Raw genomic sequence first — 22,516 nt, forward strand, 5'->3', positions numbered from 1 at the left:
ATTTATGACATTTTCAATCTCTTATATTGCATATAACTTCACTTTCTCTAGTACCAATGCCTTCATAACTAGAGATTTGTTAACTAGTACTAAGATATAAGATAGTCATCTTACAAATATTTTGTTATTCAGGAATTTAAGGTACATGCAGTTGATAATAGGACTGATAGTATTTATTTTTAGTCATTGAAATTGTAATAAATTTTCCTTTTTTCCTGACTTCATGCAGCAGTGTTTTAATTATATACAGCTTACGTGGCTGTGGCATTGTTTTTAAATGAAGGTATGTTTAGTAAAAGTAAGAAACTTGTATTCATATTTGTACTTTTCCCTTTGTTTGTGTTCATAAACTAAGACATGACACTGCAGGTGATGGAATTTTTTGAAAATCCAGATAATCAGAGATTTACACAAAATAATTTAAGGTGTTTGAGATTCCAAATTTATGAAGTGCTTGGTCTGTTGAGGACAGTGTTCTGCAAGAAATGTAAAGTTTGTCACCCAAATATGAATGCTTGTGAGAAATTTAAATTTGTAATGAACAAATATATAACATGGCTTGCAATATGTGTTGTTTTGAAGCATCTGAATTCCCTTTATAATGACTGTTGACAAACATGTTTTGGGTTACTACATGTCTATATATAGTAGTGGGGCTGGGGGATTTAGTGGGCTGGCATGGCAGTGCTGTGTAACAAACTTTAAAGGAAGATTGTATTAAAAATTGATGAAGATAAGACAAAAATATTTATTGTAACAAAAAATGAAGTGTAGTTCTATTACACTACTTTCTGAAATGTCTTTCTCCCAAAATAAATTCTTGAATACATTACTGTTTCTGCAGTGTGTCCAGACCAACTCTAGGATCTACTCAGCCTCTTATCTGATGGGTGCCTATTGGTAATGTAGTTGGACTTTGAAGTAAACTACTCACATATAGTTCCATACATTTAGCCTTGATCTTATTTGTGGATTGTTTGTCCATTCTGAATGCTGGAATTTAGGCCTGTAATATACATTAAAATAGTTTAAATTTAGTAATTGAAAATGAGATGGTTGTAGCTGAGCATTTTTCAAAGGTACATGAAACATTGTTAGTATAATGGGATCACTTGAAGATCATTAGTGATGGACACCATTTGAAAAGTTTGCAGTATCTGTGAAATTTACCATAAGATAGGATGTTGGTCATATGCAGTGAGCACAGGCTTTATCTCTGCAATATGGTGGGTGAGATTGTGGTAATACAGAGGGCCATCTGGCAGGTGGCTGTGTTAGCAGTAGTGGTGGTAGTAAGGTTATGTAATTTTGCTAGTAGGTAGCTGCCAACTACAGAATAAAATGTAGTTTCACTTCATTGCTAATCTGAAAGGGGAAAACATTTTGTTTTTACAACCATAGATATATATATAGTTTTGACAGAAAAAGTAAGTATAAACAGTAAAATATTCACTACACTAATATTGCTGTTGTATTTAGCTGATTTATCTTGAGGCAGTAAGTAGACTGGATGTTTATCTGCTATTGTGTACTCATTGATGTTTAAACAAAAGCTTTTACAAGTATTTTATGAATGCAGACAGTCAAATTATTATTTCATACATTATAGAACTGCTTTATTTTGTATAAATTATTAAAATTGGATGAACATAATTTTGTATCCCAGCTAATATTTTATTAAGATTCTCAGTAATTTTTATTAGATTTTGAATGTACTAAAGCAATTTTGATGTAAAGTTAACCAAGAAATTTAGGTGAACTATGCAGAGTAGTGGTTATCAGTATGAATTGGCTTCCTCTTTGTACATAGATAATGAAAACAGAATTATAAGAATTTGTTTAGAAATTAAAATGCCACAACTGCTCCAGGTGTTACATTGGCCATTCAGGACATATACAGTCTGACATAATAACAATAAAAGAATAAGTTCCTCATAGCATATTCTGTTTACTATACGTTTGTATGCCAAACTGGAAAATTTTAATTCACAACATGTAGGACCATATTTCAAGAAACCAGAAAAGTATCATATCCACAAAACTGAAATCAGGCTAATTGTATTTAAAGTCTGATGATGGTACATTATGTGTAAAATTACTTGTTTCAAACTTTGTCCATAATTTAAATTATGAAATAAAATCACTGTGTTTCTGAAGCTAGATTCTACTGCCAATATCTTGGGCCCTTTGGTTCAGCTAGCCTTAAACCTGGACAGCTACAACACTGAAGTGCCTGTAATAAGAACTGTTAACTCGTGAGTGTATTTCAGACATGTTAGGTGCCCACTTGTACATCTGTGAGTTATTTCCTCCATATTAATGTTGTCCACAGTTGTTATTTCTGTGCACATAAAGATAATCCCCTATGCAGAGTAATGATCATTTAAGTGGAATTTCATTTCCCACATTGCAGAAATCTTGGTTGCTGTTGAGTGTTACATCTGCCTGCAAGGGAATGTGTCATTGTGTGTAGCATTGAGAAACAGAACACACTTTCAAGACCACATACACATTCTCAATTATCATCTTGGTCTAGGGTTCTGATGATGTAACATACTCAAGAGTTTTTTGTGCCCTGTGGTGAAAGTAAGTTGGGTGAGGTGAGCCCCGCCCTGTACATGTGGAAATTTGGGTGGGGGAGGGTCAAAGTTTGGTGCAATAAGATAGGAGTGGCCCTACATCTGATCTCTTTGAAAATATGCCCCAGGCAGTAATGCTGTAGGTATGTACAACCATCACAACAAGATTTACTTATTTATTGATGGAGTTGGTTTCATGTGTTATTCCAGACTTACAGAATCAGGTACTTGTATGTGATTAGTGCGTGCTGAGAGGTAGATGACAAGCAATAAGGTATTATGCTGTACATTTCCCATCAAATTTCTGTATGAATTCCTTATCTCCATTCTAGCCACATATCCAGCCTTATCAGCTTTCTAGACTTCACTGTCCTAATAATACTAGGTGATGTGTGTGAATCATTTCATTACATAACATTCAGAATTGCTTATTTTATTATTATCCTGAACACTTTATGATTTGTATTCTTCTGTCAAAGTAAGCTACATTTCAGACCCATACAGAAGCAAATGGTAAAGCTGCCTTTGTGATATTACACATGATAGAAGCAAAAATACTTTCAATTGAATTTCATTTACACATTTCTCATCCCATAGAAAATCCAGACATTTTACCTAAAAACCAAATTCTACTACAAATACTTCCAAAGAGACAGTCTTTGTAAAACTGGTAAACTTTACTTTTAGTTTAACTTGGCCAGTAGTTTCCAATATGAAATGTATTTACTGCATTGTAGTTGTACACCTTTTATAACAAGCGTGAACAGAGTCCATTAAGGATTTGGGAGATAAAATATGTGCATATTACCTACTCATTATGCATTCACCTTTTGCACTCTATACACACAAATTTCTGTCCTTTTGAGCTATGTTGCAAAATTGGTGTGTGAATATATGATCAGGGATTTTCCCAGTCTGACAACATTATGCAGTGCCATATGGAATTAACCTCCAGAGTTACGGCAACCACAACCATTTTTACTTAAGTGAGGCGGAATAGTGATCATTTGCACACAGAACAATTTGACTTGTTTAGTGACTAACAGAACAACTTGTTAACTTCATTTATGATTCTAAGGGAGTGAAAGTAGAGTCATGCGGGAATTCTGATCTCCTGTTGGCAATCTTGTGGGGTCAGGACAGGAAGTCAGTAAGGCAATACAGTACAAATATGATTTAAGTGTCTTACTGTTATTAGGTCAGTGAGCAATGGTTTGTTGATGTAAGTGGTATTCATAATTTTAGAACTCCTTTGCTACAAACATTGTCCAACTACCCCAAGTATGGTGTTCCCTTGAAAAGTCAGCAGTGGCTTATGTAAGTAGATTTTCGCACTACATACTTTTCATCCATCATGAATGAACTCCATGAAGCAGTCATTCTTGAAGAACTTCTTTGTGCTCAGTTGGTCAAGAATTTCACCATGTTCTTATGGAATTTGAATGTTTATTATTGTGTTCAGAAGAGCCACCATTGGACCTTATCCTGGGCCAGCTGAAACCCATTGGCCTTCTCACATGCTGTTTTTAACATTTATTATAATATTCTCCCATCTATGCTTAGTTCTTTCAAGTCTGCTCTTCTTTTTCAGGTTTTCTCATTGTAATTCTGTACTCATTTTTCAACTTTAAAACATACTGTGTGTCCCATCCATATCACTCTTCATCCAATATTTAGTGAAGAGTATACATAATATAGACATATATTTGTTTTAGGTTGAATTATTATATTACTTTAAGGACCATTTGTAGGTTGCTAACCGTGACTCTGTTTCTTCTGTAACAAGACAATTTCCTCTAAGTCACCATGACCTAGTCTGATGTTATATACGACCAACTCATTTCATAACCGGCTTACTGCTGTGTTTTATAATAATGTAATTCTTGTGTCTTGAATTTATTTATTATATAATTGCTGTTATGACAGTTCATAAGTGGTAACTTGCTTGCTCAGTCCATATATTAACTTTCAAAGGCTTTGGGGTTTAATTCTGACCTGCTGTTCAGGGCTACCATATATTTTATCACCTCCTTCAAGAAATTTTACTGCTATGAATGAGGCTCATTACTGATTTGTGATTTTCTGCCTGTGCCATATATAGGCTTTTATTAGCAGAGCGTTATTGCTGTTGTCACAGTGATGAACATTGCGATTCTTAAAAAGTAGATTGTCTGCTCGTAGGAGACATACCTTGCAGCAAGCAAAACATTCTTTGGTCTACTTTGATGTCTACAGAATGTCCGAGTACGAAAAATTACCAATGAAAGTCAATATAATTGACTTTTTGAATGCCCACTGTAGTGTTCTGTAGAAAATGACTTTCGTAGATGTTACATATTTTACTTATTTTATATAGGTACTCTGAATAGGATTGTTAAGGTGTTAATTAGCTAATGTTATTGAGATTTAGCAGATTAAATCCTTTGGGCTGTTCCAAACTAGAATTAAATCTGTAGTAATCCATTTTTTCTGTATTTCTTTGTATGACTCCCTAGAACGGAAATCATAATTAGCTAACCAGTATATAAAATATCTGATATGTTTTTGAACTGTTTCAAATCGGGCATTATTCTGAAATGAATTATAAGTATGTAGTATGAATTTTTGTATTGCAAATCAGCTGTTTTTAATTGCAGGAGAACAGGAAACAAGGCATAACAAATAGGTTTTCAGAAATTTATGTCCAGAACTACTAAAAACACGTTTTGCCTTCAGTAAATTTTATTATGTCGTGGTGATATAAATAACGGGAACATCTGAAGGGGTATGAAAGTGTCAGATTTTTTATGAAACCTCGCTGCCCGGTTGTCTTAAGATGGGTTTAATAAGCATAATGGGCACCAAATCCGTCGAAAGTGAGATGAGCGACTGCAGGGGCGGCAGAATATGCGACACCAAGGGGTGCAGCTATGGCTGGGGCGGCAGGGTAAGCGACGGCGGGGGCAGCATAAGTAGCGTGAGCGAGAGCGACGGCGTCGTTGCTGATGCGAGTGTCGTACTTCCGGACGCTGGAGAAGGCAGAGTCCACGGCCTTCGAGTAGTGGGACACAGCGGAGTTACCGTCTAGGGTACGGAAGGTACTCTGATGGGAGGCACCGATAGCGGGCGCGTGTATCGCCACGGGGGCGGCAGCGTGGCCTACGGCGGGGGCTCCCAGGATGCCGGCGTTGGCGACAGCCACCAGGGCTGCCGGGACGATAAGCTGCAGGCAATACAGTCTCTAGATGAGGCTCTCGTTTTGCATGAGACACTCGAAGCTTATGCTTTTTTAAATGTTGAAAATATCACTTTAATGGTCTCTCATATCGGTATAAAAAGTCTTTTAGCGGACTGCAGGGGTTCTTTTTGAAATTCTGTTAGTGTTGCTAACATGAACTGGAGTTAGTATTTATGATGGAATACGAAATTTGAAAGATAATTCTCAAAACCGGTACCTAGATATCTATACAAAGCAAATTAATTAAATTTTGTTCAGTGTTACTCTTTCGTCTTAATGTCTTTCCGAGTATTGTTCGTATTCCTGTAGTAAGGGGTGACTTTCTCTGAAATCAGATGAAACAAAATTTGAGACTTGTTATTTTTTTAATCACCGTCTTATTTGAACGCGTTCTGCCATAATTATTAATTATCGCCTGAAGCCAAAATGTTTTTTGTGTTATTTTGTCAACGGCTGTTTTAATTTAGCCTGTTTGTATTTTTACTCTAGTCGCAGAATAAATCAATCTTCTAGAACAATGCAATACGTGAATTACTTAAAGTTTTAAAATCTATGTAATATTTGAGGTTTTCACAGCGGTGCGTATGAAGATTTCTGTCTTCTGGGTTCTTGCGCTGTGTAGTATGGTAGAAGTTTACCGACGTTTCAGAGGTCATATCAATCACAACAACCCAGAAGACAGAAATCTTCGTTTTAAAATCTGTTTTTTTTTTGTTTTTTTTTTAAATTTCAGTTATTTTAAATTAGCAGCTGTAATTTTTAACCCCCCATAAGCCTAGTCATCCAAATATTTCCCAGTGCCATTTCTGTAAAAGCCACCTTTTCTTTAGGAATATTTATAAAACTATTGAATACCAACTAAGATTATTATGTGAGATATATCTCACTGGCGAGCCCGAGTAAAACAGTTTTGAACAGTTTTACGTTACTTTGTATGCCATTGTATGTTGGATGTTTTTTGCACTGCGAATAGTGTAATAATGCTTCCAGTGTGCGAATGCCTCCTTTTATATGCCTTCTATTTCACAGACTAATTTACGTCCTCCGGACTGGAAGAGGTCGTTATTGCATTTAACTTTCGCTTTGAAGGTCTGGGGTAAGCAATCCTTGCAGAAACTGGTCCTTGGTCTTGGCAATAGCCGTAACAGACTCTTTCACGACTACGTAATCCATGTCTAATCCCGGGGGCAACTTCACAAAAATGGCGGTCAAGTACTTTGCTTCTTTAGTCTAGGTATATCCTCATGAATGGGTGTCGACTTTTAAAAATTTTAAGGGTCATTCAGGTTTGCGCTACAAATTATCTCGGCAGGCAATGTCAAAGGAACCAAAACGCAACCGACAACAGAGAGTCGGAACAAGAGAACACAACAAAGGAACTAAGTGGAACTAAAGAATATTCACTCGCCTCTGCTTCTCTTTAATTCCAAAAATCTCCTTATTCTGAAAAGAACGGACCACATACAACTCAATCGATACAACTAAGATAACTATCGAAAATGCGACTGCGGGAGGCGTCATGGAAAACTATAAACACAGAAATAGGCAGAAATAAGCACCTACTTATGTTGATTAAAGAAATAATTATGGGAAAATGGTTTAAAAGTTTAAAAACGTAAGGTAGGGGAAGATTATGGGGGGGGGGGGGATGCTCAGCACACACTAAAGTCGTTCAGTGATTGATGGAGCTCTAGGGAAACCACGTGTTCGGCGTCCATGTTCACAGCGAGAAACACCACATGCTTCATTAATCTTAAAAACACCTTTAAATATCTACAAGCTTTCTGTCACAAGAACTTAGTAACTGCTATGAAATGAAGCACAAGACACGATTCGCTGTGCTAACCTCGCATATATTTTCTAGGATACAGCGCAGTGACTTAACAAGGCGCGCTGCGTGTTGCATCATAAGACGGCCAGTGTCTGTCTGTAGTTCTGTGTATGTGGTGAAAGGGACAGGCGAACTCTTCAGAGCCAACGTCACCCGATCATGATGGAGAATTTGAGGTTCTCGCAGCGGTGAGTAGGAAGGTTTCTGTCTTTTTTGTAGCGCCGTGTAGTCTGGTAGACATTCCACCAGACTGCATTCGTAACAGAACGGACATATTGGTATTCAATGCGTACGCTCTTTTTACGATTATCTATTCTTTACTCTCTGGTTGTTATGCAGTCATGTCAACAACATAAGAGCAATTTATGAAATTTGACTCATGTTGATACGATTGCAAGAAATAGCAATAAAAGCTTACACAAACAGAACACATTTGTGTATGTATTTTTGAATATGGCGTCACTTACTTGAGACCATTTGGTAATAATCCTTCAGTTATGTCCTTTTAAATATAACTGGCGTATGGTGTAACGAAAATGCCATCATCAATACGAATTACTATTTTAATCTTACGTTTATTTTAGATTTTTGATTTGAATCATTTGATCTGCGAACAGATCAAATTTTTGGGGGGTTCTCGCGGCTGCGGGGATGAAGATGGCTGTTTTCTGGGCTATAAGGCTGAGTAGCTTCCGTCATCAGGGCACTGATGATGGACGCAGAAAGTACCTCTGAAACGCTGATGAACGTCTACCAGACTGCAAGACGCTACAACCCAGAAGACAGCCCGCCATCTTTGCACTCGCTGCCGTGATAACTCCATATCCTACTTGCATCTGATTTTTCTTTGACCAAGCATAAGATTGATTGTAGTTTAATTTTTTTGGAATGCAAATAAAGAATAGTCTACTTTAAGAAATACCCCGTGCCAATGTTCCGTGTAACGGGTTTATTTTATTATAAATAGCAATATTTTTATGCTCATGACTTTGCCGTTTTAAAACTAAATCTGTTAACACAGTTTATTAATGTAAAACGCGAAATTTTCTGTCGTATTCAAGAATATTCCCTGACGGCATGATTTTTAGCGTCGAATTTTATGCTGAATTCATTCACGCCTTTAGCTTTGTACTTTTAAATCTTCAGCTTTGATCTGCGGTGGTTATATAAGTACTCTTCCCACTTGACGGTCTGTAATGTGGAACTTTGTAGCCTACAATTCCCTTTGGCTCCCGAAATTAACTGGAGTTTTGCCAATACTGACATTATACATTGTCTTGTCTTTTGTTGTCTTCGGGGTTATGACGGCATTTAGTCTTCTAAGTGGGCATCAGCGTTTCGGAGAAACGTTGCAAAACAGACATTACTCGGCGTTAGAGTCACACACGCCAGAGGAAACCGCAATCTACATGGCAACCATCTTGAGGGCCTCAGATCCCAGAATATTTCCGTCGTCTCACAGAAATGGCATGTATCTTTCATCTCTTGGTTTATCAGCTGGTTAGGTATAATAATTTATAAGACGATTGTTATTTGTTTCCTTTTCAAAAAGGAGTTTAAAATTTATTCTTAATGCTACACTATTCATTTTTTTAGTATTACCGCTGTGAATCAATGTATTTTTTGTGTTTCTCGAAAGTCTGTGGAATTGAAGCTGAATGTCGTCTATGAGAAATTATATCAATTACTAACGAGCAAGTTACGAATATTTCTTGTAGGTCTGGAAATCTTGCACGTGAGTCAAGATACTAGGAATGTTTCTAACACTATGGCAGTGAGTTAAGTGTGGTGCATTTTTATTCGGATTTTTTTTTGCTAAAAATCAAGGCGTTTATGAATTACATATGCAATAAATGAAGTAGGTACAAAGAACGCCTGATTTACACCGCGGTATGTAATTACACCACAATTCTGTTACGTATATATCTGATTAACTTTCATATCTGGTGGAGAAATTGAAGTTAAACCGGTCATATCAGAAATTTTTTCGGAATATCATAATTTACCTGATTACTGCCCCACTTCTGAGTATTCAAGTAACCTAGATTTGCATACTGGGCGCCCATATTTTCAAAAATATTTTGGCCTTGATATTCCGGTCTGCGAGTACAGAAATATTTGAGCTTGTGACACATTTGTGAAAAAGTTTTGGAGACCTCTGGGTTCAGGCATATGAATAAAATCGTCACTGGGTAAATTCACAAATTTATTGAAAGGATAAATAAATATTTTATCATATACAAAACATTTATGTACAGAATGGAATTAAATGATGAATATCGGTGATTTTTTTTACCATGGGGGCAAACAGTTAGCATCGGCCAATGAACAGTTTTCATTCCTTAACTGAATTACCATCCGTAATTCACACCCAGACCAGAGAAACTCAGGTGGGCGACGGCTGGGGCGGCAGAGTAGGCGACTCCCAATGGGGCGGCACGAATAGCTGGGGCGGCGTATGCAGCTGGGGCAGCGTATGCAGCTGGGGCGGCGTATGCAGCGGGGGCGGCATAAGCGGCATAAGCATGTGCGGCAGGGTAAGCGAGAGCGTCGTTGCTGACTCGGACGTCGGACTTGCGAACGCTAGAGAAGGGTGTGTCGATGGTCTTGGAGTAGGTGGACACCTGTCCCAGGTTACCGTAGCTCCTCAGGATGTTGGAGTGCTGGGAGGTGATGGCGGGGGTGGCGACAGCCGCGGGGGCGGCGTAGCTGATGGCGGGGGCGGCAGCGTAACTGAAGGCTGGGGCGGCAGCGTAGCCTACTGCGGGGGCGGCAGCGTAGCCCACGGCGGGGGCACCGAGGTAGCCGGCGTTAGCGGCAGCCACCAGGACAGCGAGGATGACGTACTGAAACCATAATTTGTGATACATCTGGAATAATGCTTGACAATATTTGCTGTTTCCTGATTGATCAATTATTTTATTATTTATCGACACCTTTGCAACTGCGGAGTTCGTGAATCGAATGGTTTATGAATTGGAAAGGAAGTGGTTGTCGCGAACGTAGAAGTTTTTGCTTGAAGGAACTAAAAGACCTACAAACGTGCTGAGCTGGACTAAGGGTCGGAATCAAGCTCTGGGAGTTCCCGAATACGTAGCAAGATTGCCAACCACTCCACGGTAACTTTCGGTTGTATCCAAGATATGGACTGTTCGAAAGAGAACTTAGCTCTAATTGTTATTCTTTGTTTACTTTATTCATGACCCGACTGAAGAGTTACTGTCTCGAAAACACTGGTATCGTGGTGAAAATCCTACTCAAGGTATGAATTTGTCAGCATATTTTTTGTTCTCCTGCCCTGCGAAAATACGGGCTTTGCGATGGGCTGAAACTCTTGCAAGGAGTCCTGCCTAATAGATGAAAGGGGGTGTACATTCAGAAGTTTGTTCTAAGTTGCAACAGGTAGGAGGTCGTAATCTAACAACTGAAGAAGAAAAACTGGACTTTATATTTGAAAACGTCTGGGTTGGTCGCTGTGGTCATCATAAAATATGTTTTTAAATTATGTCTTCATTGAGTTTCTCCAGTGGGGATGTAGAAGAATATCCTTGAAGGTCATTTTGACACTAAATCCTTATTCGTGTCAATACGACCCTTACATCTCGATTGTTATAAAATGTTAAACTGACCCATTCAAGCGTCCCAGATTGAACAGAATAATTACTGAGACGTTGATCCGTTAATAAACTTTTAATTAAGTCTGCTTTCTCTTTTGTGACAAATGTATATCAGATTCATTGCGTAATTCGGATCAGATAAATAAGGTACGTGAAATGTGTAACTTATAGTCTGCGTTGACTGTAAGACGTGTGTCATTTGTCTGGTAGCAGAAAAACCGGTTACAGTTACGTTAACTAATTTAATAGACTCCATAAAGTTACATTTTTTTAATTGTACTTGAAAAAGCTGTTTATTTGGTTCATATGAACATGGGAGAATATTGGGGGTGAAGTTATCGGTTCGACGTCGCACGAAACATGTGAAGTCCTTGAAACCGTAACGTCACGCTGAATGATATCCTAGAAACATTGCTGCTTATTAAAACTGTTCCCACTGTTGAAGTAATCTGCATGATAGTTGACACTATTTGATGACGCGGCAAAAATCTAAATTATTTTTCGATTATGAAATACTACAAATACAAATATAAGACTAGAACGCACTGGAATACAAGGAAATTAATGGAGAATTGGAAGCTTCTACACCGCGTAATAGAATTACTGTGCGTCTGCGCAAATGCGTACTTCTGTTTGAAGGTCGAATCAGTGCATTATGGGCAATATGTGATATGTAGGTCTGTATTTTGTGATGTAATTTCGAAGATCATGAGATTCGGCGACGAACATTATTGCAGTGTGTGTTTCATTTGTAAGTCTGTGTAGTAAACTGTAGATTTTTGAAACAGTTTTAAAGATATATAGCTTCTACATATAATGGCGAAAGGAATAGACGACTTAATAACGCTTTGATGTGTAAGATACTCCTGTTTCTTGCGAATTTTAATTTTATTAGGCCCACTTCTGAATTAATTTCTTTAAATTTATTTTCAAACGTAATTTTATTTAGCTCTTTGTTGTTACCTGAGTAACTTAAGTAAAATATTGATTTGTGCTAGTGATATAATCGATTATATCCATTTGTTTTATTTCCTAATCTTCAATGATATTCTTTTTATTAGAATTCTAGTTTATTTTCTTATAAATAATCTGAGTCATAGTTTTACACCAGATCCTGAGCCAGTTATATCCGCCTTCAACCCTTACACCCTCCCACCCATATATCCATTTTAATATTATTCTCCAATTTAATTTTCGGTTTCTCAAAATAGGTTTTAGAATGAAAGGAATTTAATTTTCTTTACTATCGAAGTATTGTACTAACGCTCCATAGCTGAACCATAAATGAGGTTCAGAACATTATCTCCCTGCACTTGTATACTACAGGAAATTGGATTATTCTGTCTCCATGTCTAAGTATTTACAAACGGATACGGTGTCTAAATCTTTCGTTTTTCAAGTGTTTGCTGATATGAACTATGATCTCCTCTTAAACATTTATTCGCTGGACATAATGCATGAACTGTAAGATACTTCCTCAGTTCCTTAGAAGTGTACCACGACCGAGTGATTCCAAGACATGTTTAATTGAATGTACACAGTCTTAATCTTATTTTATTCTATAATAATTTTTATGTCGAAACAACAGTTATATTACGTATCAGCTAATCTTATGTTTAATTTTTAGTATTATGAAGGGGGGACAGTATGTACTAAGAATAATTAAATTTTGCTCACTTTTCAGAAAATATATTATTTAATAAAACAGTATTGCAATGTGAAATTTTAAAGATTTCACATTGTATTTATTTTTTCCGAGATTTTAGGGTATTTATATGTCTACAGCTGAAAGTAATTTAAAGCTGAGTTTTAAAATGATTTTCTTATATTTAAAAATACTGCTTTTTAAAGAATTTACGGAAGAGATATTATTAAAAATTTCTTTAAACAGCATGAGAACGATATAATAATAATGTATTCTATCCTTCGGCCAACTTATGAGGCTACACGGCACAGCCATTTTGAAGCAATCTCTTAAGTATTAAGCTATAGAAATACAAGACTGTTTGTGAATTGTCTGTGGGAGATGAATTACCTTGAGAGCCATTGCGGTAGGTGAAGCGAAGCACTGTAATAGTACTGGATGAATTGTGAGCTGTTTGCTCTGCTTATATACAGCAAATTTCGAAGGGAAGGGGTAGAATGGTGACCGCCTGTTGGCTAATCTGACAACAATTAAATAGCCAAGCGCTAGTGCACAACTCACACAACTGATTTCGCCAGCCTGTGACCCACACCATCGCCAAGCAATCCGTAGCCCTTTTACTATGATATGAATTAAATTTTATGAATTCTTTAAAAATATATTCACTACCGAGATTTTAACAAAACTTCTTCGTAGGATTTTAGGCTCTCATGGCGGCGAGTATGAGGATGGCTGTCTTCTGGATCGTAGCGTCTTGTAGTGTGGTAGAAGTTTGCCGACGTTTCAGAGATACTTTGTGCCTTCATCATTAGCATCCTGATGATGACGTCAACAAGTACCTCTGAAAAGTTTATGATCTTCGACCAGACTACACGGCTATGCAATCCAGAAGAAAGTAATTTCAAACCTTCTTTGTATTGGGAAGGTTCAAATTTAAATATTGACCCGTAGACCAGATATCTAGACTAAGATTTTTCATGGCTTTTCTCATTCCCTCCAGGTAATCGACGGCATAGTAGCTTAAATTATGTTACGACCAATGCCTTCCATTTGTTTTCAAATTCATTAGCTGTGAATCACACTATAATTCTATGGTATATAATTTGAGTAATTAATAGCATCGGTAAATAAACTCAAAATAAGTATGAAGATTTCTGTCTTCAGGGTTGTTGCGCTTTGTAGTCTGGTCGACGTTTACCTACGTTTCAGAGGTCATACTGCCTCCGTCATCAGGGCGATGAATAAGTATTTTTGAAGGAAGACAAGATTAGCGTAAACATCAACTACCGGGCTAACAACGTATTTTATCTGATCAGTTCTGCTGTGTTCCAGTACATGGAGTACCAATGAACCACGGGAGTCAGACAGAAGATGTTCTGTTTTTCGTTCCTAAAGTGTTATCTGGGCCAATACGGCTAACTCCGAGAAATTGAACTCTCCGCCCCCATGTTGTCTGTACGTGCAGACCGCGGTTAACAAGTTCAAGAACCTAGATTGAACAACTGCTTACGTAATCCATTGCTAGTCCGGGTTCAACACACACCCGTGCAGCGTGGAAACGCCCCTGCTCTATTGAATCGCGTATTGACAGCGATTCATAATGGCTGCTCAAACCACGCAAGTTGATAGTAAAATGAACACCACTCACATAAACTTGCCTGTTTTTTGTTTGATGCTACCTCTCGGGTGACGAGATACATTTATATTTGGGACAATTGGCTCTCTGTATATTAAAGCCACTTTATTTGTCCAGCCAGTAAATTTAAGCATTACCTTCATGTTTGATCAGGTTTGTTCAATTTAAGTCGCGAATCAAATGACGTTGTACTGTTTTTTTTACATTGGTACGAATTCTAATGGATTAGGAGAAGCAAGAACGAAGTTGATAAAGTTATTGTTAATATTTAAATTCCGTTTAGGCTTGTACTGTGTTTGCAAGTTTATTCCAATGTTCAGTTAAGCAGTACACACACATCAGCAGAATCTGGGATTCGAAAAGGGAAAATCGTTGTCGGACAGATACCCTGTCATTTGTTTAATTCTCTCCGTCACTTTTACAGTCATTTTATACTCCATTCTCTTGAGCTAAATGTTTCAGCTCAATGTGACCATCATCAGGTTCGAGTACATTCTTGTAATTATTGCTCAGGGATTATCATTCTTTCATTATCCCGATGTCATAAATCAAAATCAAAATTATAGGTTTAAACATTTAGTTTTGAATTAGTCAAAACAGAAAGATAAAAATAACGAAAAATTTAAATGCCATATTATCTTACATGAAGACCAAGCAATGGACAGATTGTCTCAGTAAAACGATGTGTACTCAAATCTTGACCTGCTCTGGCCGATAACCAATATTATAAAGCAGTCGATTACTGCGAGGTTTCAGAACACATCTGTATAATACACAAGAAGAAAATAACACACTGTACAGACATAATTATTAGTTAATTAGCATATGTTGTAATGAATACAATTTAAATACGTGCGACTATGCCTCCAACACAGTCTGTCACTTTGCATACTCAGTAGGCGTAGTTGCTGTAGGAAATGTGAGCTACAGCGGGGGCGGCAGATTAAGCTACTCCCAGGATACCGGGGGCGGCGGCAGCGATGGGGGCGGCATAAGCGGTAATAGCCTGTGCGGCAGGGTAACTGTAATAATTGTAATAAAATATAAATAATTTCTGTTATAATTCTAGCGAACATTTCAAATGACGCTACGTAAGTCCTTGCTTAGTAAGTGCCGTCCGTACTGGGACACGATGCAAGGACAGCGTTACAAATTTGCGACACGAAATATCCATATTTGTTTGCTAATGGAACAAGTCGACTGGTTCTTAATGGGAACCCAATTAAGTTTTCTCGTCGTGGAACCAGAACGACACATGCAACAGTAGGACACAGCCCACCGGACGGCCTTGTAGAGGCCGCAGGGCTGCGCCCTTAGGGAGGGACAGTGTACAGCGTACTCGTGTGTCCAACCCAGGACGAACGTGTACCTGCGCCCCTCGTCATTACTCGCTCGCTGCACACATTATCACAATTCCCCAATCCTGAGTGTTCTGCTGTGGGTTAGACCAGTGATTCCCAAATTTTTCTGAATCTTGATTTCGGAATTTCAATATTAAGATTTGTTCCTGAGACGAAGCAGCCGAACTGATGCACTGTAAAATTTCTTGCTTCGTTCTTAAAGTGTTTTATAATTTGGTATTCATTAGGTACGAGGATGGCTATGAAAAGTGAGCAGAAGAGTGTTTCTGCATTCTCTTGATAGCTGAGGAAAACCATGAGGAATAACCGATGAATGACAAGGTCTACCGTAGAGTCTGGGATAAGATTTAGCTGTCGTCTTAGCAATCTACTTCAATAAAATGTAGGGACAACCCTTTTGTGCATCCTGAAGATGTAGGTTGGCAGGACTAAATGTTACTTAAGACATAATGGTAGTAAGGAAAATGCGATCTTAGCGTCGGAGAATCAGTGTTCTGCTGTATTGAACCGTGTGTGCATAAAAGAAATTAGAGATGATGAGACGAAGCAAGCATCCAGATTCCTGATACGATCTGAAACCATAGCACTTATTTTCGAGCTGTCTAAAACCGTGCGTATCGCAAACCTCACGGCCACTGAAATCGGTATGAAAGACTTAAATCCTGCCAGGGACTTTATTCGTATATTATGAATAACCAGAGTTTTTTTAAATATATTAAGTTTTTATGTAATCTCAGCAAAATCTAGATGTTTATGAAAATGTAAGTTCTGGGGTCCTCGCACACTTGCTTACTATTCCAAGGCCAATTGGGGTCACTACAGAATACGAGTAGATTTATTTTGTCGGAGAACCAGTCAGATTTTATGATATCGTGTCATTGGAGGTCAGTAATATTTTATGTGCAGGTTTTTGCACATGAAGTGGGTTAAGGTTGATGCTTGGAAGCTGTGGGGACGTTTGAGTAAGTGTATGCGTACTATGTACAGGGAAAGTTGATCTTTTTGTTGACATATTGCATTAAAACGTTCCTTGGCTGTGAAAGAGGGGATAACTTTTATTTATTGGAATTGTTTTTTATTAACAAATAAGGAACTCGTAACAGAACGATAAATTGTACTAAACCAACGAACTCTCTGGACGTTATTCATCGTCTTGATTTTTGTTAAAAAATTAAGTTTCGTATATTGGACTTGTATGAAGTTTGGTGTAAATGAAGGAACGAAACTAACAAGAAATAAGTGGGAGTAGGAAAGCGTAGGGCACATTTCTAGTTGCATTAATAATGTTTGTGTAATTGTGTAGCGCCGTTAGAAATAGGTACATAAGGTTGTGTTTCAAATAATTATCCACCCCTGACCCAGATTTCGACACACGCTCCTTAGACCGTTTATAAAGAATGATCAGTTATTGTAATATTCTATACGGGTCTAAGTGATTAGATCCTTGAATGAATGCGTTATTTACTGATGCTAATTACTTATAATTGAATAATTGAGAACTACAAAATGTTAAGCGTCATTAGCATTTATTTACAGGTATAAATACAAGTTTCTAAGTAAGGATGTAGATGAGATAAGTATGTAGATGATTTCAGATATAAATAAAATATCGCTTTTGGTAGAAGCTACTTTCCTCGCAAATCCAATAATACAGGCTGTGATGAGTTTTCCTTTTCGGAGAAAGTGTCAGTTCAGTAAGAGTAGGCAATGCCAAGACCGTTGGAATAGGTCATGTGGGCGACTGCGGGGGCTGCAGAATATGCGACACCCAGGAGGCCGTGTCCTGCCACGGCGGTGGCGGCGGTCTTGACGACGGGGGCAGCATAGGCAGCAGCGATTGGAGCGGTATGGTAAGCTTTTGCAGCCAGGGCGGGGGCGGCATAGGCACCATAAGCTATTGCGGGGGCGGCAGGGTAAGCAAGAGCGTCGTTGCTGACTCGGACGTCGGACTTGCGAACGCTAGAGAAGGGTGTGTCGATGGTCTTGGAGTAGGTGGACACCTGTCCCAGGTTACCGTAGCTCCTCAGGATGTTGGAGTGCTGGGAGGTGATGGCGGGGGTGGCGACAGCCGCGGGGGCAGCGTAGCTGATAGCGGGGGCGGCAGCGTAACCTACAGCTGGGGCGGCAGCGTAACCCACTGCTGGGGCGGCAGCGTAGCCCACTGCTGGGGCGGCAGCGTAGCCCACTGCTGGGGCGGCAGCGTAGCCCACGGCTGGGGCCCCGAGGTAGCCGGCGTTGGCAATAGCTACCAGGGCAGCGAGGAGGATGAACTGAAATTAGAGAATTGTCCCAGTTATGTATAAACTGTCCAAAATACTACAAGAGGAGTTGGAAATTAATGTTTGTTCTCGTTGAATTGGGAACATAAATTTAAATTATGTAAATAACTGACAACTGTTGTCAGATTCGTCACCTTTTGTGCAAAATGTGAATGTTCAGTGCCTAAAATATTTTATGTTATGCAGTCCCACACACCATTTGTTACACTATCACTTAAAAACACCAGTGTGTTTTGTACTACAGTATATGTTCGAACAGATAGCATTCCTTAATTTATTTTCTCTCTTAATCCTGTGCTACCTTCATTTCTGAACGCGGCTATACTCCATTACACAAGGGTTGTACAAAATAAAACCACCAACTGGCTCTTAGTCGGTTCGTGTGCAATATAGATTGCAGTAGTGCCCTATTTCTTTACCAACCCCTTGCAAAAAGACAAGAGACCGCAACAGGTTATTCTGGACGGCATAAGACGAAAATTTGGAAGGCATTGAACAGTCATCCTTTTTTTCTGTGTTTTCAATGTTTACACGAAATAAAGGCCACGCTAGAGACTGGAAAATACAGCGCTTTTTATATCGTAGATAATTAATACGACAGTTTCACTTCCATGTTGTCGTATTCGTCCTGTATGCTCAGTATGAATACACGAATCAAAATCTTACGAGACCAGAGACTTATTTCATATTAAGTTTTAGCAATAGTAACACTGTTATATGAAATAGAGATGTTGGTGGGCACTAATAGAAAAATATTAAATTTAAACTGCAGAGATGAAATTTTAAATAGAATCTAAAGGCTGAAGGATAAAGAATATATGAAATAAAATTTATTTAATTGGAAAATAATTAAATCATTTGAGTCGAAGAGTGTCTAAATAATGTTGTTAAATAGTTCAATCCCTACCTCAAAGAAAACAATGTATAGGGAAATACTCGTCAAGTACTCCGAGAACCATACTAAACCATTAAATACCTTTTGTAGGCACAATTACTGATCTTTAAAGTAGGTGATACGTGTAGTTACCAATGAGCTTTTATGGAATAAACATATTATGATAAATTACAATACAGGTGTATGAAAAAATTGATTTGTAATTTGCATTACAAATGGGAGGCGGAAGATTATCAAAATAAACCCTGAATTATTAATTAAAATGGAGGAGAGATTCATGATTAGCGAGAAAGATACGGAGAAGCCAATCCTCGATAGAAAGTTATGATAAAAATATTTTACACAATACGCAATCTCTTGAGTAATCCTCCAGTGGGCCTGAGACCCTCTGCACACGACTGTACGCACCTTGGCGGCCATCTTTGTCTGTAGTTTGTAGTTTGCTGTAGAAACACTGATACTTGTGGCTGCCTCGTCAGGTATTTATACGCAGCTGCCACCACTACATAGACTGTAATTTAAAGACCAAATAATTTCCTACAAGAACAGTCTGAAGACAATGATGCCATTACTTTCACTCGCCCCGGGGAACTGACTGCAAAGGAGGGGACATTATTATCGTTATTATTTGCGTACTTGAGACGAATGACGTTGGCGGTCACATTGCTGTTTTTTCTCTTTGGTCCTCTGATCCTTAACCCTAGGGGCTAGTTGTCGACATCCGCCGTTCACTGATCTTGATGAATTGCTGTTGGCTGGGTCCTGTCTTATGAACGTAGCTGGCAAATATTAAATTCAAGAAGAAATTAACACCAGACTTAATTCAAGGAATACTTGCTAGTTTTCCGTCCAGAACGTCTTCCGTCTCGTATTTAAGAAAGTAAAGGCCTAACTCACTGCGTTCACTGATAAAGTAGAACGCATCTGTCACTTTCCGGCTACCAGGAGGAACTGATGAGAAAACCTTTAGTTGATTTTATTGTTTTTATGGAGCGATACTTTAGTGGTATCGGAAAAACCTTGCGCTTGGCGGTGAGTTATGCAGTTCCAGCCGGGAGATGGGAAGAGACAGTTGCGGTCAATTTTATCAATGAACGCACATATTCTGAACAGGCGTGATTCTTGGTCTTTTATCGCAAGAGATGAACATGTATTGATGGAGTGCTGAGGAAAATATTTACATGTAAGAAGTGGAAGTAACAGGATGTTGAAAGGAAGTACAAAATGAGAAGATTCATAATTTTACCAAATATTATTAGGATGATCAAGTCGAGAAGCATAATGTGGGTGAGGAATGTTACATGACTGGGGAGTTGAGAAACGTAGGCCCACACAAAATTTTATTCTGGAAACCTGAAAAAAAGAGACAGCTAGGCAAAGGATAATATCAAAATGAATATTAAAATATGGTGTGTGTTGCGGACTGAATTTATGTGGCTCATGACATGATCCTATGGCGGACTTCCGTGAACACAGTAATGGACACTCGGGTTTCATAAAAGGGTTGGAGTTTCTTGACAATATGCCCATCAGTTTTTGAAGAACTCTTTTTTCTCAGGGTAATTTGTAAAATACATAATCTCCTATGTCCAAAGTGAACAGTTTGGTTTCCAACGGAGTTGCACAGTTTAGAGATTCTGTTATATTAAATTTCTAAGAGTCGATGGAAATAAAACACAAAATTTGTAGTTCAATAATGTGTTTTTTAAGCTTCATATTGAAGTTGTTCGCCTCGACCAGCTCCAAATTTCAATATGAAATTTATGTCACAGATAACAGTGATCAATGTTTGTACAGAGAAGGGCCCAATATTTTAATGGTTTTACAAACAACTTTAACGCTTATTCTCATTCATACTTTTCACTTGTAATTACCCTGTGCTTTTTAATGTAACATTCTGTAAGCTGACCCCATGCAATGTGTTCATAGAACTGGTACTGTAGTTACAAAGCTAACACATGCTGCAACCTTAAGGCAATTTCATGTTTGCAATTCGCAAGAAAATTACTCAGTCAGGGGTATCAAAAACATACCTCTCTTGCCAAACATGTCTTGGAAGGAACTTACGTCAGCCCAATGTATTTTGATTCCATATTTTAGCAATGGAATACAAGGACCGTTGCTTCGAATGCCACCATAGGTAGACTGTGAATGTATTTCGCACTTCATAAAGAGGTGTAGATGATAGTATAATATTAAAATAGATGTAAAATTGAGCAGAGACCGGTGGTGGTCTTTTGTTAAGACGATAACGAAACTTCTTGTTTCATGATGAGGTGAGAAGTTTATTAAGAAAGATTCGGTTCTATTGAGTTGATATTAAAAGAGCAATTCGACAATGCCGTTTTACCTACTTTTTATTGCACGATGTAATCAGAACAACGTTAGGTCCTAATTTTGTGACCATTGCTTGCAGATAGAATGAGGTAGGTCTCTATGTTGCCTGAAGGTTGTTTCATGTTCAGTGGCTAGATAATTGCCTGCACTTACCTCACACACCTGTCGTGAGATCACGGATCTGAATTACGTAGAACTGGAATGTTCTTCACAGTCTGCCCTAGATTCTATTACAGTGTATAATTTTCATCAGGATACAGTGACAATAACAGTAAAGGGAATCGATTTATGGAATTGTTGCCTCGATTGAATTTTGGTCTATGAGTAGATCCTCTTCAGAAACCTACGTTCTACTAACAATTAATGTTTTTCTCCTGGACTGTAACGTTTCGGAAGGAACATAATTGCCCCCATGTTGAGGTCTGAAATTCGGTTAAGCCCTGACGATATCCATATTTGTCTATCTATCTCGTTTCTCAGCAACAATACCCGAATATCTCATTGTTATGCAACAGTTGCTAAAAGGTCAGGTCACTTTTTATCTCTTTCGCAACACCGATCTAGTATGACAGTGCAATAATGAGGCACGTGATTTGGCGTGAATAACGTTCTTGGAATCTCAGCGTATTCCAAAGAGTATGTAGCACCTTTCCAACTTGGTTCTTATTCAGGAAGTCTCCGGTTGCAAACTAGACTCGGAGATTATCGTAATGATTTTGTTTCGGTTTTCCTTTAGCCATCGTTTAATGAAGAACTCTATAGGTTGTACTTTTCGCTAAATGTTTCATGGAGGATATAGGGGTTGCATGCAGTTCGCATTGTGGACATAGGAATTGCATACAAAATTATGGTTGGAGAGTCCGAAGGAAAGAAACCATCGGAATACATAGGCGGAGAAAGGGGGATAATATTAAATTGGACATTAGGAAAATAGGTTTGGATGGTGTTGATTGGATTCATCTGATAGGGAACGGTGGCGGGCTCTTGTGAACGCAGTAATGAAGCTTCAGTTTTCCATAAATTTTGATATTTTGTTGTCCATCTGAGCGTATTATCAACACCTGAAGGACTGTACATCATATGCTTAAGGAGCTTGAAAGCAAAGACTGAAAAAGTATC

The 22,516-nt window shown here is 38.3% G+C and overlaps 3 protein-coding genes across 5 annotated transcripts in view; 1 reads left to right on the top strand and 2 right to left on the bottom strand.

Moving 5' to 3' along the window:
• Positions 1-709: 709 nt before the first annotated feature.
• Positions 710-22,516, top strand: part of APC4 (anaphase-promoting complex subunit 4) — a 32,331-nt gene continuing 10,524 nt past the window's right edge. For 2 of the 3 annotated variants that reach the window (XM_087344967.1, XM_022075904.2), the window contains exons 1-2: positions 710-1,427; positions 7,661-7,815. The gene's annotated coding sequence lies outside the window, so the exon portion shown is untranslated. The remainder of the gene's footprint in view (positions 1,428-7,660; positions 7,816-22,516) is intronic. The other variant, XM_087344968.1, reaches the window with a different exon arrangement.
• LOC110835570 (uncharacterized) lies at positions 5,283-13,379 on the bottom strand. Its single transcript, XM_087345368.1, has 4 exons — positions 13,280-13,379; positions 9,982-10,473; positions 6,726-6,797; positions 5,283-5,781 (listed from the first exon to the last, which is right to left on the bottom strand). The coding sequence occupies exons 1-4, from the start codon at positions 13,289-13,291 to the stop codon at positions 5,401-5,403; spliced, it is 957 nt and encodes a 318-aa protein (XP_087201494.1). The 5' UTR covers positions 13,292-13,379; the 3' UTR covers positions 5,283-5,400.
• LOC110835581 (cuticle protein 76-like) lies at positions 17,396-19,642 on the bottom strand. Its single transcript, XM_087344970.1, has 2 exons — positions 19,469-19,642; positions 17,396-18,156 (listed from the first exon to the last, which is right to left on the bottom strand). Exons 1-2 carry the CDS (start codon positions 19,478-19,480, stop codon positions 17,578-17,580), a joined length of 591 nt encoding a protein of 196 aa, XP_087201096.1. The 5' UTR covers positions 19,481-19,642; the 3' UTR covers positions 17,396-17,577.

The sequence above is a fragment of the Zootermopsis nevadensis genome, unplaced genomic scaffold (assembly GCF_977971745.1).
Source record: "Zootermopsis nevadensis isolate Lab colony 2312 unplaced genomic scaffold, Znev_1.0 Znev_ptg000008l, whole genome shotgun sequence".
Classification (NCBI taxonomy): domain Eukaryota; kingdom Metazoa; phylum Arthropoda; class Insecta; order Blattodea; family Termopsidae; genus Zootermopsis; species Zootermopsis nevadensis.